Source organism: Schistocerca cancellata, chromosome 6 (assembly GCF_023864275.1).
Source record: "Schistocerca cancellata isolate TAMUIC-IGC-003103 chromosome 6, iqSchCanc2.1, whole genome shotgun sequence".
Lineage (NCBI taxonomy): Eukaryota > Metazoa > Arthropoda > Insecta > Orthoptera > Acrididae > Schistocerca > Schistocerca cancellata.
This window is the reverse complement of record NC_064631.1, coordinates 75,875,293-75,891,530: the sequence shown is the minus strand read 5'-3', so window position 1 is coordinate 75,891,530 and position 16,238 is coordinate 75,875,293. Positions and strand designations below refer to the sequence as shown.

General features: G+C 45.8%; 1 protein-coding gene across 1 annotated transcript in view; it reads left to right on the top strand.

Annotated features, from left to right (window-relative positions):
• The window catches only part of LOC126088579 (trehalase-like), a 306,521-nt gene that overhangs the window by 104,543 nt on the left and 185,740 nt on the right, over positions 1-16,238 (top strand). The window contains exon 4 of the mRNA XM_049906775.1: positions 14,533-14,861. Within this exon, the coding sequence (XP_049762732.1) occupies positions 14,533-14,861 (329 nt within the window). The remainder of the gene's footprint in view (positions 1-14,532; positions 14,862-16,238) is intronic.

The window sequence follows — 16,238 nt, the reverse complement described above, 5'->3', positions numbered from 1 at the left end:
GACCGATTTTAACCAGACTTTGTGCTCATATCATTCACCGTCTGGAAAGAACCACTGTGGGGATAAGAATCACCCACCTGTCCAAAGGTGGGGGTGGACACAAAGAACCAGTGCAGCCCATAAGGCGAGAGTAGCCACAGGTCAGTCACCCAGCATTTAAGAATGAGAGCACAACAAAGTTTACACATAATTTCAAACCATTAAGAAACTCTCTCTCCTGACGACTCCAGCAAAACTATGAAAGGAAAACATTTTGTCGGTTACTTCGTTTGCACTGTTCAGGAATCTCTCTTTACTACCAACCGTATTGGAGACGCATTTTGCAGGCAGTATTCACTAATATAACTGAATGTAGCAGAATAATTGCACATTTGTTCAGGAGATACGGCGTCATAAACACTGAATGCGAGAACACCTGTTGCATCGTGCAAGACGTTTACATTTATTAATTCGTCGCTACTTAATGTATTCGCAACGCTTTTCACAAAGGGTATCCACATGTGATGCTGAATGTACCAACAAAACTATATCATTGTGCGACACATTGTTCAGGAGAAATGATGTCAAATGCAGAGATACGAGAAAAAACTGCCGCATCATGCATAACGTTACAATCTATTACTTCGTTGGCACTAACTCTATTCGCAACACATTTCACAGACAACACATTTCCACGTACGCAGCTAAATGTACTTAGAAAAATACATTTTACGACACACGGTTCAAGAGATATGACGTCATAACGACTGAGATGAGTGAGAAACTGCCGCCTCATGCACGACGTTTTAATTTATTAGTTCTTTACTACTAACTCTATACACAACACATTTCGCAGACGATATCCGCATATACCACTGGATACACTTGCAAAATTTTATCATTGTACCGTATGTAGTTCCGGAAACACGACGTTGTAAACATTACGCGGCGTGAAAATGAAACTGCAGGGCGATATTCGCTAGGCATAGTGGTGAAATATGTATACAAATTTGTGTGAAGTACGTTAAATATGTGTGAAATTTATTTGACATTTGCGTATGCGAGCAAAGCCATAGGTAAAAAGCTCATCCTAAACCGCTAGAACGATTTCTATCAGATTTGGTACACATATTAACTACAATCTGGAAAGAAATACTGTAGGGGTAAGAACCACCAGCCTCCTTTTGGGATGAGTGTGTAAACGTGGAGAGAGAGTGCAGGAGGAGAAGATGGACACAGAAAAAGAAGAGGAGGAGATTAATCGAGAGAGGGGAGAGGAGGAGAATGTCAGAGAAAGTAAAGAGGTGGAATGGACAGAGACGGGGGGTAGGGGGGAGAGACAGTCCGAGAGATCGGGGAGGAGGATATGAACAGACAAAGAGGGGAGGGGGGGCAGAGTTGGACAGAGAAAAGAAAGAGATGGATAGAGAATGTGAGAGGATGAGTTGGAAGGAGAGGAGGGAGGAGCAGATCTATAATGGAAGACTGGAATAAACAAATACCTAGGCAACATCTGGTTTCTCAGCTAGTTTAACTATAAGAAATCGTACCACGTACGACATGTGTGACAGATATCCTTAATGAGCTGGCGCTATGAAACATCGGATGATCGTGACATGGAAGCTATAAGATGAAAAGCACCAAAAGCCTTTAACTATTTATATGTTGTTTTGCGTCATTTTATTGGAAGAAATGGAAGCAAAGGCAACCGGTTTTTGGCATATCCTTCATGTACCGGTCCTTTAAGACATCTTGCGTCATAACACATAAATTATGAATGAAAAGTACGATACATGCTTCTCCTACAAACCATATAGTTGAATATGACGTCCCGTAAGTTCAGATTGTGACGTCTTATATCTCACTGCCACGTTGCAAAATTCCGGTGCGTTTTATTCTGCCTTTGTCGCCTGTGGCGTTGTGACGTCACATAGGTCGACCACCTCCACGTCCGTACTCTCTCTCACTGAAACAATCCTCTCGTTGGACCTCGTGGCTGCGCTCAGAAGCCACGCATTGTCTGCGATGCATGGCAGGGGAGCACACTACGTGCCAAACCGCTCTACAAGTCTAATCGGAAATTTTTATCAGCGGACATGCTGCGCTACATTACCACTCATTCTGAGTCAGCATCGCCAGCCTCGCTTTAGTCCGCACCTGTCCCAAAATCAGTAACTAATGCCCTTCCATTATTTACTACCATCAAGAATATTCCCAGATACCGACTACTGAAGTGGAATAGCTCCACCGCTAGCAGTTCAGTACCCCACCTCCAACTGCCTACGAGCAACTCCCGCCGACTACAGAACGGAAATACGGCTCAAAGTCACTTGGGAAAGCGTCACATCGCTCTCAAATACCCACAGAAATAATTTATTGGTTTCTGCTAAACCTCTCCATGTTAGTCTCGTTCACCAAAACACGGTCGTCCAGCTAGCTGCTGATGTGAGGGCCGTACTTACCAGGAACCCTCGCCCGAAACTTATACCCACGCACAACAACGCACTTTCCGACTGTCCCAAATTTCCGTACTGCAAGAAATAAGACGGTTGATCAGGTGGAATCCCCCGCTCCCGAAAAGTGAAATGCACCAATAACGTGGCAGTTCCTCCCCAGAGGACACATCACGCCACACGAGGAATGGCGGCCGATCTCGCGAATTGTTTGTGGACGTCTTTGACGCCCAAACCACCAAAAACGCGGGTTAGTACTACGGTTGACGCTGCAGCTAGAACCTTGTGCGCTGTATCCCCGGGTACTGGTTACACTGCTGCAATTTATTTTGCTTAGGGCATAGCTGTTAATCAAAAGAACTCTCTGTATCCGGTTTAACGTTCTAGTTTTATGTTTATGGAGAGTAGCCCTGTATAGAGTTTATGGTCCCAGTTGGCAACTTCATCCCTCAGATTGGACATTAAAATACTATCTAAGTGGTTCGTCTTTTCTGTCCTTTGTAACCATGTTAATTTTCATAGTCTCAGTTTGGAGTCTGAGAGGTAAAATCCTCGATCTGTGTTCACTGAGCTTGGGGCCAGAAGAAGTCAGCGTGGATTATTTCTTAAGCTCATTCAGTTTCAGATTTCGTGTTAACTATTACACTGATGCAATCAGCATAGGCGTGAAATCTGTAAACCTTGTAGCCTGTGTTGCAGGTTTAACAGTAGTGGTTCTACATCGATTGCGTACATTATCAAACAGAGGGAGTAACCCTGTCGTATACATTGTTTAATCGGGACAGGTGAACTTAGTTGGCCATTAATTTTGATTCTAGAGGGTGTTACGACTATACGTTTGCGTATCTGCTGAGTAAAATGATCGCTGAACCCCTTCAATTCGCATTATGGTTAGTATAAAGGGGTGGTTGATGCGGTCAGATGCCTTACCAAAGTCTAAAAAACATGAGACCGACTTTGCACTTACACAGCCACAACACAGATATTATATCCCTGTATTCACACAATGCATTTATCATAGGTCGCCCAGGGACTGCACTCATTTGATAAGAGCCAATTATCTACGGCAGTGCCGACTTCATTCTACTATTTATGCGTCGGATGGAGATTTTATAGTCGGAGTTGAGCAGAATTAGTTGCTGAAAATCCTTCAGCGTCGAACCACAACTTTTTTTTCTCTCTCTCTTTGAGCGGGTTGGGATCAGGACAGTCCGTCCTTCCGTAAACTAGGATGGCACCTGCACGTCCGCCAATGATTGTTATACATTTTGGTGAACTCTTGATTGATCTGTTTCGATTGTTCAAAACCATTCAAAAGTCAAGATCGCACGAAATACTTTTTATTCAAGAGAACCGGTTTCAACTGTCTTAGCTGTATTTTCAGGTCTTAAACATTTTTTGAAGCGATGACAAACATGCTGAGTTTTATCCACTTGACATCTTGCGCATGAGATCAGCGTAAAATGAACGTGTCTTACTACAAAAAAATGTTTAAGATTTGAAGATAACGCCTAAGACTGTTGAAACTGGTTGTATTGAATAAAAATATTTTGTGCGATCTTGGCTTTCGAATGGTTTTTAACGTTTGGCGAAATCTATTCCTATGACGTTCCAAAAGCAAGCATAAAATTCTATTGGCAGGCATTCTAAACCAGCTGAGATCTTTGTAGATAACTCTTTGACTGTGGTCAACATTTCTTCACCGGTAGTGATGGCTACGAGGTCGGCGTTGTCATTAGGATTGACCGGGGGTGAATGAAGAGTAAAAAGGGCTCACTTACCGTCACATCAGTTGCCGGCTCGACTTAAAAATCTGTATAATACTGCACCACGTAATTTTTTTTATCGCGGCTTTTTGATCGTATTCGTGCCCCCGTTCATCGTTGAGAGTACGGAGTACCTTTTGTTTACCTCTACTGGCTTTGCTGATCGTGTGGTATATTGATGAATTTTCCTGCGTAAGTTCAACTGGAGAAAGCACTCAGATCATTTCCCCTCTAGAGATTGTCGTACAAACGCTGAGATTCTTGTCATAGTACGTTTTATTCTAGAGATGTTTGCTATGAATCCCATGGGGTCACCATAAAGTTCGCAGGGCCATAAAAAGTACACTTAAGGTGTGTTTTCGCCTACATGCTTTCATACAACCACACTGCACGATGCATTTTTTTATCTGCGCTTTTACAATCTGTAGCCACCACATGGTGCGTGTTGGGTATCTGTCTTGCATCCGAAGACATTGTTGCCACGTATCACTGATCTGTTTCAGCACAGCCTCGTCCCAGTAACGATTACTTTTTTTTTTTTTAATGTATGCTGCACGCTTGTATGAAATGTTCAGTGACCTGAGAAATTTATGGACGAAATTACACAGTCAACCACATTATCGATATAGCTTTCGCTGCATAGACCCTGTCTAGTCTGAATTACTGGCTACGTACTTATATCCTCGGCGTGGCACCAAGTATCTATTAAATATAGTCCATTAGTTACAACGACAGCTTCTCGCAAAAGTTGAAATTCGGAACTTGATCTCACTGACGCAATACGCAATTAAAATCACCGTCCAAAATTATATTCAAGCGAGCATCGTATTAATGGGGCAATCTCATCTCAGAACAAGTTGCTCCTCACACGTTTCCCGCTGGATCCAGAGGGAGCATACACATTTAGAAGAAGTAGATCATACATTATCCCAGTTATTCGTCGTTCAGTTTCAAGTATAGCTAGCGCTGTACATGGTATGTCTTTCTTGAACCATATTGTTGTTCTACACTCAGAAGATTGTCTCATATCTGAACACGTCCACTATTTTCGTCGTAACTGGTTCTGGTATCATCGTTATACTAGTATCAGTGTCGGTGGCCTAAAAGTAGTCATTTAGGGATTGTAACTTCACGTCGGAAATAATACTGTTTAAATTGAGCGTGACAATTATATACGGCTGCAGCATTGAGTTTTAATCCTAAGAACAGTCATTTTCATCAGGCGACGCAGTCTCCTTATAAGGTCAATTGGGATCCCCTGTTTAGATCGGTTCTTCGACTGAGGAGGCTAGGTTCATAATTTATGTACATCTTCATTCGGGTTTGGAACGTCTGCTTTTCCGACCTCAGTCACGTCACGTTTTTCGCTTCCACCTGTTCTGAGAATTGTCTTGGTACATGAGACTTTTTGCTCTAGTTCCTAAATCTCTTCGGGTCTCTTGCTTACATGTTTGCCGTTTGGGTTTCACAGGCTGCTGCCTGAGGTTATCTTTCTCGATATTCGTCAGTTCCCCTAATAGTGTGGCGTTCCGAGTCAAGTTGTCGCTCGAGCATTTATTTGAGGCCGGCTTCAAGAGAAAAATCGTTTCGCTTCGAGGATGCTCGTTCAGAGTAGGTTGTTGCGTAACTTCGGTATCAGCAGCGGAAGAATGGATCGGTTTCCCACCTTTCGGGGTCCACTGTGCTGAAACTGTTGCAGCTGTGACGATTTCCTAAGACTAGCGTGGTCTCGATTCTGTCCTGTCAGTGGTCTCCTTCTTGGGTGACAAGTCGCTGGTAGTGCAGGCACTCGCCGCTGCAGACGCTCGTCACGGACGTGGCCGCGAGAATTGCACGCCACGCTGGTCCTCGCCGACCGTCTTACGTAACGACGCCTCAGTAACCACAGACACTGATCTACGACGGTACGTGCTTGCGCAAGTCGACCTTTAATTATCTCGTTCCGTTGAGCACTTGGAATTTGCGTGCATTGGACCACCGTTCGGCAACGTTACTGAGGATTCTCCCCTGCAGTTATCTGTTCCGCTGGTACTTCGAACGGCAGTTCGAAAATCCCGATTGACCGTATTCCAAACCCTGCGTGAATAACGGTGACTTCACCTACGTTTCCGTCACAGTATTTCATAATTCCCCACAAGTCTGAACTACTTTGTCGCGGCGCACGATATCCGCCACACGTCCGCACTCGACAGCATCGCCGACGCGGCGGGCTGGCAGTCCGCGCACGCCCCCTGGGCTGACCCATATCTCCACACGTCACACTGTCTTCATCTTTCTATCATAGGCCACTAAATTCAAAACCTAAGTATCATAAGTCTAGCTGGGCACACGCCGATAAGAACACTGGTGTCGGTTTCTCGACGTCCCATTGTCCCTGTTGCGGGAATCCAAGTAATGTTGCGAGGTGATGAATTTAATGGACTACGAAAAAAGGATGTAGACGGTGCGACACATGGAAGTTTGGGTCGGCCCAGGGAGCGTGCACGGGTATACACTCCTGGAAATTGAAATAAGAACACCGTGAATTCATTGTCCCAGGAAGGGGAAACTTTATTGACACATTCCTGGGGTCAGATACATCACATGATCACACTGACAGAACCACAGGCACATAGACACAGGCAACAGAGCATGCACAATGTCGGCACTAGTACAGTGTATATCCACCTTTCGCAGCAATGCAGGCTGCTATTCTCCCATGGACACGATCGTAGAGATGCTGGATGTAGTCCTGTGGAACGGCTTGCCATGCCATTTCCACCTGGCGCCTCAGTTGGACCAGCGTTCGTGCTGGACGTGCAGACCGCGTGAGACGACGCTTCATCCAGTCCCAAACATGCTCAATGGGGGACAGATCCGGAGATCTTGCTGGCCAGGGTAGTTGACTTACACCTTCTAGAGCACGTTGGGTGGCACGGGATACATGCGGACGTGCATTGTCCTGTTGGAACAGCAAGTTCCCTTGCCGGTCTAGGAATGGTAGAACGATGGGTTCGATGACGGTTTGGATGTACCGTGCACTATTCAGTGTCCCCTCGACGATCACCAGTGGTGTACGGCCAGTGTAGGAGATCGCTCCCCACACCATGATGCCGGGTGTTGGCCCTGTGTGCCTCGGTCGTATGCAGTCCTGATTGTGGCGCTCACCTGCACGGCGCCAAACACGCATACGACCATCATTGGCACCAAGGCAGAAGCGACTCTCATCGCTGAAGACGACACGTCTCCATTCGTCCCTCCATTCACGCCTGTCGCGACACCACTGGAGGCGGGCTGCACGATGTTGGGGCGTCAGCGGAAGACGGCCTAACGGTGTGCGGGACCGTAGCCCAGCTTCATGGAGACGGTTGCGAATGGTCCTCGCCGATACCCCGGGAGCAACAGTGTCCCTAATTTGCTGGGAAGTGGCGGTGCGGTCCCCTACGGCACTGCGTAGGATCCTACGGTCTTGGCGTGCATCCGTGCGTCGCTGCGGTCCGGTCCCAGGTCGACGGGCACGTGCACCTTCCGCCGACCACTGGCGACAACATCGATGTGCTGTGGAGACCTCACGCCCCACGTGTTGAGCAATTCGGCGGTACGTCCACCCGGCCTCCCGCATGCCCACTATACGCCCTCGCTCAAAGTCCGTCAACTGCACATACGGTTCACGTCCACGCTGTCGCGGCATGCTACCAGTGTTAAAGACTGCGATGGAGCTCCGTATGCCACGGCAAACTGGCTGACATTGACGGCGGCGGTGCAGAAATGCTGCGCAGCTAGCGCCATTCGACGGCCAACACTGCGGTTCCTGGTGTGTCCGCTGTGCCGTGCGTGTGATCATTGCTTGTACAGCCCTCTCGCAGTGTCCGGAGCAAGTATGGTGGGTCTGACACACCAGTGACAATGTGTTCTTTTTTCCATTTCCAGGAGTGTAGTTAACGCGACCGCTTGCGATAAGCGAGAAATACGGTCCCGGTTCGGCACAAATTTTCATACATCGCCAATAGGTAGTATATCCATAACTGCCCGCCCGATTGGCCGTGCGGTATAACGCACGGCTTTCCGGGCGGGAAGGAGCGCCTGGTCCCCGGCACGAATCCGCCCGACGGATTTGTGGCGGGGTCCGGTGAACCGGCCAGTCTGTGGATGGCTTTTAGGCGGTTTTCCATCTGCCTCGGCAAATGCGGGCTGGTTCCCCTTATTCCGCCTCAGTTACACTATGTCGGTGATTGCTGCGCAAACAAGTTCTCCACGTACGCGTACACCACCATTACTCTACCACGCAAACATAGGGGTTACACTCGTCTGGTGTGAGACGTTCCCTGGCGGGTCCACCGGGGGCCGAACCGCACCACAATAACCCTGGGTTCGGTGTGGGGCGGCGGAGGGGTGAAGTGGACTGCGATAATCGTCGTGGGGGTTGCGGACCACCGCGGCAGCGGGGGGGACGGAGCCTCTCCGTCGTTTCTAGGTCCCCGGTTAAAATACAATACAATACAATATCTATAACAAATACAGCTGTTGTCAAAGAACTCGCAGTCAGCGAATAAACTTCGAATCATTTCGCAGAGCTGCAGATCCTCAAGCGAGGGTCTGTAAGTTTTACTAGCCTAGAAGGGTATATGAAGATAGCAACTTTGATCTCGACTCCTCTCTCATTGTGCGATTTTTTTCTTTTTTTTTTACGTTCTCCACCTGGATTTATTGCTACCATGAAAATCATGAAAGAGAAAAAATACGATCACATTTAGTTGGGAGATAAATCAATGACTTACAGCATTTGTACTTCAGAATATATTAAAACTAGTCCTGTCATAGAGCAGCAGCTACAATGTTGCAACGTATTTCAAAGCGCAATAAGAGATTGAGTACTTGCTTTTCCTATAGGGTGTTGTGCGGCATTAAATGGTATCATGTCGCAATGAAAATATCTTTGAAACAAATCAGAGTTTCAGGTTCACAGTTTCGCCAAAATGAAATGAACGTTACCTATCTCACTAACTTGCACGCCAGATAGAAAGACAAATACATAACACATTACATATTTCCTGGACACTAAGATTCCTTTCCAACGTAATTGTCAATATACTAGAATTTGATTATTAGGATCATTAATAATAATTTATTGTTGTGAAAGTGGTGCATGTACCTCGCGTAATTGCTCACCCGGTGATCAACAGCACAAGAGTGGTAATATTAAAATGACCATTTACTTCATACAATGTGATTCGTAATGGGGCAAGCAAAGGAGAAGGGCGACAAAGATTTTAAACTTCGCGCGCACAGCGCCTCTGGACTCTTACGCGACCGCGGACAAGGATCACAGACATTGCAGTTTACGAAATCTAGACACGTCATACTACAAGAGGTTTATTAAAAATTTTAATAGTTACCTTAAAGGAGGACTTTTTAAAATTTCTTTTATCGATGTCGGAAATTTTTGTACAACATAGTACCGTGAATTATGGTTTGTTTCTATGGTAGTATCTCGTTTAACCTCTTTATATGGATGTCACCGCATTTTCTTGTATCGTAACAATGAAGACAAGTCAGTTTTGAGACTGTCAGGTACCTTTTCATATTAATTACATGTTTTTGTACTAGACGCATGGCACGAGTTGAATATTCAGCTGTCGAAATAATTGCTTGGAGTGTGTTAGCTCTGAACTGCTGATAATTTTTTCATTATTCTAACAGCTGATTTTTGTATGGTGAAGATGATTTTTGGATTTTACTGCTAGACAATGCAAGTTACTTACAAGGCTTCACGTACCATTATTAAGTGAGGAATCGAGCGATGTGCTTTGGCTCCCTACGCATCATTCACGTAATGATTCCGAAGACTAGAATAATTACAGCGCGCGCAGAGACATTTAAGCAGTGCTATATTTCTAAAATTTTAGGTGACGGAACGCACATCCTCAATCAATACAAACACCGCCCCACCCCCTCCCATTCCCCTTCCCCATCCTCACCTCGAGCCATAAAAGAGACAAGTTTCGATTTTTGAAAACATGTAATATTACTTGCAATGGCAAACTGTTTTTTTACAAAATATTGTTCTGAAATTCAGCTTTTTAAAATATAGTATAAACATCATGTGCTTCCGTCTACCCATTTAGCAGTGCCAGTTTCGTCCTTAGTTCTGTTCGACACACATCGGCACAGTTCGATAGCCTTTATGGTTCTTCTGTTTTCATTGGTGTCAGACGCAACATCCAAACAGTTGCATTATAGCTGTTCGATGATCGTTATTTATTTCTCATTGACACACAAGAGACATCGCCATGCTACTGCGAGGCGTGCTTGCAGTCTACTTTCCTGCTTTGCTGACGCAAGCTGCAACCCTCTTCCGCTACGTGTTAACATAGCGCTGTGTAACGTAGCTACATCTACATCTACATCCATACTCCGCAAGCCACCTGACGGTGTATGGCGGAGGGTACCTTCCGTACCTCTATCGGTTCTCCCTTCTATTCCAGTCTCGTATTGTTCGTGGAAAGAAGGATTGTCGGTATGCCTCTGTGTGGGCTCTAATCTCTCTGATTTTATCCTCATGGTCTCTTCGCGAGATATACGTAGGAGGGAGCAATATACTGCTTGACTCTTCGGTGAATGTATGTTCTCGAAACTTCAATAAAAGCCCGTACCGAGCTACTGAGCGTCTCTCCTGCAGAGTCTTCCACTGGAGTTTATCTACCATCTCCGTAACGCTTTCGCGATTACTAAATGATCCTGTAACGAAGCGCGCTGCTCTCCGTTGGATCTTCTCTATCTCTTCTATCAACCCTATCTGGTACGGATCCCACACTGCTGAGCAATATTCAAGCAGTGGGCGAACAAGCGTACTGTAACCTACTTCCTTTGTTTTCGGATTGCATTTCCTTAGGATTCTTCCAATGAATCTCAGTCTGGCATCTGCTTTACCGACGATCAACATTATATGATCATTCCATTTTAAATCACTCCTAATGCGTACTCCCAGATAATTTATGGTATTAACTGCTTCCAGTTGCTGACCTGCTATTTTGTAGCTAAATGATAAAGGATCTATCTTTCTGTATATTCGCAGCACATTACACTTGTCTACATTGAGATTCAATTGCCATTCCTTGCACCATGCGTCAATTCGCTGCAGATCCTCCTGCATTTCAGTACAATTTTCCATTGTTACAACCTCTCGGTACACCACAGCATCATCTGCAAAAAGCCTCAGTGAACTTCCGATGTCATCCACCAGGTCATTTATGTATATTGTGAATAGCAACGGTCCTATGACACTCCCCTGCGGCACACCTGAAATCACTCTTACTTCGGAAGACTTCTCTCCATTGAGAATAACATGCTGCGTCCTGTTATCTAGGAACTCCTCAATCCAATCACACAATTGGTCTGATAGTCCATATGCTCTTACTTTGTTCATTAAACAACTGTGGGGAACTGTATCGAACGCCTTGCGGAAGTCAAGAAACACGGCATCTACCTGTGAACCTGTGTCTATGGCCCTCTGAGTCTCGTGGACGAATAGCGCGAGCTGGGTTTCACATGACCGTCTTTTTCGAAACCCATGCTGATTCCTACAGAGTAGATTTCTAGTCTCCAGAAAAGTCATTATACTCGAACACAATACGTGTTCCAAAATTCTGCAACTGATCGACGTTAGAGATATAGGTCTATAGTTCTGCACATCTGTTCGACGTCCCTTCTTGAAAACGGGGATGACCTGTGCCCTTTTCCAATCCTTTGGAACGCTACGCTCTTCTAGAGACCTACGGTACACCGCTGCAAGAAGGGGGGCAAGTTCCTTCGCGTACTCTGTGTAAAATTGAACTGGTATCCCATCAGGTCCAGAGGCCTTTCCTCTTTTGAGCGATTTTAATTGTTTCTCTATCCCTCTGTCGTCTATTTCGATATCTACCATTTTGTCATCTGTGCGACAATCTAGAGAAGGAACTACAGTGCAATCTTCCTCTGTGAAACAACTTTGGAAAAAGACATTTAGTATTTCGGCCTTTATTCTGTCATCCTCTGTTTCAGTACCATTTTGGTCACAGAGTGTCTGGACATTTTGTTTTGATCCACCTACCGCTTTGACATAAGACCAAAATTTCTTAGGATTTTCTGCCAAGTCAGTACATAGAACTTTACTTTCGAATTCATTGAACGCCTCTCGCATAGCCCTCCTCATACTACATTTCGCTTCGCGTAATTTTTGTTTGCCTGCAAGGCTTTGGTGTTGTTTATGTTTGCTGTGAAGTTCCCTTTGCTTCCGCAGCAGTTTTCTAACTCGGTTGTTGTACCACTGTGGCTCTTTTCCATCTCTTATGATCTTGCTTGGCACATACTCATCTAACGCATAATGTACGACGGGTTTGAACTTTGTCCACTCATCCTCAACACTATCTGTACTTGAGACAAAACTTTTGTGTTGAGCCAACAGGTACTCTGAAATCTGCTTTTTGTTACTTTTTCTAAACAGAAAAATTTTCCTACCCTTTTTAATATTCCTATTTACGGCTGAAATCATCGATGCCGTAACCGCTTTATGATCGCTGATTCCCTGTTCTGCGTTAACTTTTTCAAATAGTTCGGGTCTGTTTGTCACCAGTAGGTCTAATATGTTATCCCCACGAGTCGGTTCTCTGTTTAACTGCTCAAGGTAGTTTTCAGATAAAGCACTTAAAAAAATTTCACAGGATTCTTTGTCCCTGCCACCCGTTATGAACGTTTGAGTCTCCCAGTCTATATCTGGCAAATTAAAATCTCCACCCAGAACTATAACATGGTGGGGAAATCTACTCGAAATATTTTCCAAATTATCCTTCAGGTGCTCAGCCACAACAGCTGTTGAGCCAGGGGGCCTATAGAGACATCCAATTACCATGTCTGAGCCTGCTTTAACCGTGACTTTCATCCAAATCATTTCACATTTCGGATCTCCGTCAATTTCCTTCGATACTATTGTACTTCTTATCGCTATAAACACGCCTCCCCCTTCACTGTTCAGCCTGTCTCTACGGTATACATTCCAATCTGAGTTTAGGATTTCATTACTGTTTACGTCTGGTTTCAGCCAACTTTCTGTCCCTAGTACTATATGGGCATTGTGACCGTTTATTAATGAGAGCAGTTCTGGGACCTTTCTATAGACGCTCCTGCAGTTTACTATTAGCACATTAATATCGTTATTCCCTGTTGCATTTTGCCTACTCCTACCTTGCCGCGTCTCAGGAGGCGTCTTGTCGGGCCTAGGGAGGGGATTCTCTAACCTAAAAAAACCCCATGTGCACTCCACACGTACTCCGCTATGTCGGTGTACGAGAAACAGCGTGCTCCAATTGAATTTCCAATTTGAAGAGATATTCCAAACACGGAGCACACTGTCCTCAAGCATGACAATGCCAGACAAAAAAGGTTGAAACGGCTCTGAGCACTATGCGACTTAACTTCTGAGGTCATCAGTTCCCAAGAACTTAGAACTACTTAAACCTAACTAACCTAAGGACATCACACACATCCATGCCCGAGGCAGGATTCGAACCTGCGACCGCAGCGGTCGCGCGGTTCCGGACTGAAGCGCCTAGAACCGCTCGGCCACTCCGGCCGGTTAATGCCAGACCACACGAGCACTTGCGACATCTACAACAATCTGACGCCTCGGGTTCACTATCACTGATCATTGTCCGTACAGTCCCGACTTGGCACCAGCCGGTTTTCATCTGTTTCCAAAACTGAAAGAACACCTCTGAGGACTTCACTTTGATAGTGATGAAGCAGTTCAAGCCGAGGTGAAGTTGTGCCTCCGTCAACAAAGTCAAAAATTTTACAGCAAGAGTATGAACAAAGTGGTATCTCATTGGGAGAAGTGTGTTCGTCGCCAGGATGACGATGTTGAGAAACTAATATGTAGACATGGAGAATGATGTTGTAGGATTTTAGTAACGTTTCTTTTTATTTAAAAAGCCTTAAGAGACTTGACATAAAAATTCGGACGCATTACTTTTCAGTACGCCCTCATAAATCCCTGAGGTTACTTGAGGTTACTGGCGTGTGTTAACAGAAGGTGACTCTACACAAGAAATTCGGAATGAAGGTCAACTACCTTGGTTGTACTTAATATTTCTGAGGATGCTGGCAGTTGTGAACGAAAGACAGCTGACACGAAGGATATTGATATATACCGACACACACACACACACACACAGACACACAGAACCTCGTCTCACACCCCTGGTCACGCATTGCGGTGCAGTGGCAATCGCAGTTACGTATACTGTTTTAAATACCCAGTCACGACTTATTGTGCAACGCTGTGGCTAGCAGTGAGTGAGTTGTCTGGTGGTGTGTGGCAGGGCCTGCTGGCGACGGACATGCCGGAGACGGTGCGCGGCGTGGTGGCCAACCTGCTGTACCTGGTGCAGCAGCTGGGCCACGTGCCCAACGGCGGGCGCGTCTACTACAAGGAGCGCGCGCAGCCGCCGCTGCTGGCGCCCATGGTGGAGGCGCTGGTGCGCTACTGCGAGCGCGCCGGCTGCGAGCAGCGCACCTTCCTCGCCGGCGGCATCGCCGCACTCGACGCCGAGTTCCAGTTCTGGATGCACAACCGCACGACGTCGGTGGGTGGGCGGCAACTCGCGCGCTACTTCGCGCCGTCCAGGGGGCCGCGGCCAGAGTCCTACAGGTGACACACTCTTTTCACTGTGGAGAGCGGCACCGGCAGCAGGTGTTACCTACAACTTGTACCGAAGCACAACTGCAGTTACGAGAGTTGAATGGCGTGAAAGTGTGCAGGGTTCTAGTCTGTCACTCATTTTAGTCGATATATACATTGAACAAAAATTAAGGAAATCAGTGAGAAATTTGGAAAGGGAATTACAGATCCGAGAGAAGAAATAAAAAGTTAAATGCAGGACAAGCACCAAAATGACGTGACAAGTGGAGTGGCATGTGGTGTAGCACAAGGCACGCATCTGGCTCGCAACTTCAGACGGAAAACGTACACTGTCTACCGGACAGATCCGACGTCACCGAGTCGTACAGTTTGCCGTGCCGCGCCGTGCCGTGCCAGATGTAGTGATGTGCTCCACATTTGCCACACACTGTGTCTGTGCCACTGGCAGCTTATGAAAGTTTCTACAGTAGTTGTTCAATTGCCTCTGCACCCAGGAAAATGAGAATGATGCTGAGTTCAGCATTCATTTTTATCTCATTTTTATTTGTTGCTTCTTTTCTGTCTGTCTGTCCGTCTGTCCGGTGCAAATTTTCAGTCGATTTTAAAATAACTACCCAGTGAGTTAGAGACTCGAAATGCAGACATACCTCAGAACTGGATGACAATTAAATATGAATGTGCTTTGTTGCCAATCCGTCCAGTGTGGGTTGGGAGTAAGGAAGGTCGATTACATATGACATCTACGCTGCATTGCACGACCGATACATGCGGTTGTATCAGAATGTGTTTCAGGAAGTGTATGTGTGGGCAGACACAACTCGGCAGGGAGAAGTGTATAGAGAGATAGCTGCGGGCAGAAGAGATGGACAGACAGAGAGGGGAGAGGAATAAATGAACAGAGAGAGGGGAATGAGGAGATAGTCAGACAGAGGCTGGAAGAAGAGATGAACAGAGAAAGATTGGAGGAAGGGACGGACAGAGACAGTGGGGGAGAGAGAGGCAGAAAGAGGAGGAGGAGGATATATACAGATGGGGGGAGGAGAGGAGATATACAAATGGAGAAGAGCGGAGGGAGTGGACAAAGAGGATGGAGATAGACAGAGACTGGAGGAGGAGGAGAAGAAGAAGTAGTATACAAGGATGAAGCCACAGACACTATAAAACTAATATTGCAGTAACAATATTGTGATAAATCATACAAAATTAATTTTGCTTACTTCTTTCTAAAAACAATTAAACAGATTTATACATCATTGATAGGTAGGTCTAGTAGTAGTAGTAGTAGTAGTGTCAGCATGCTAGTAGTACTTGTGCATCTGGCCCTAGAGGCGCCAATCTGTTCCAACCAACTGCCAAGTCACCCTCTGTGAATGACATCATTGGATA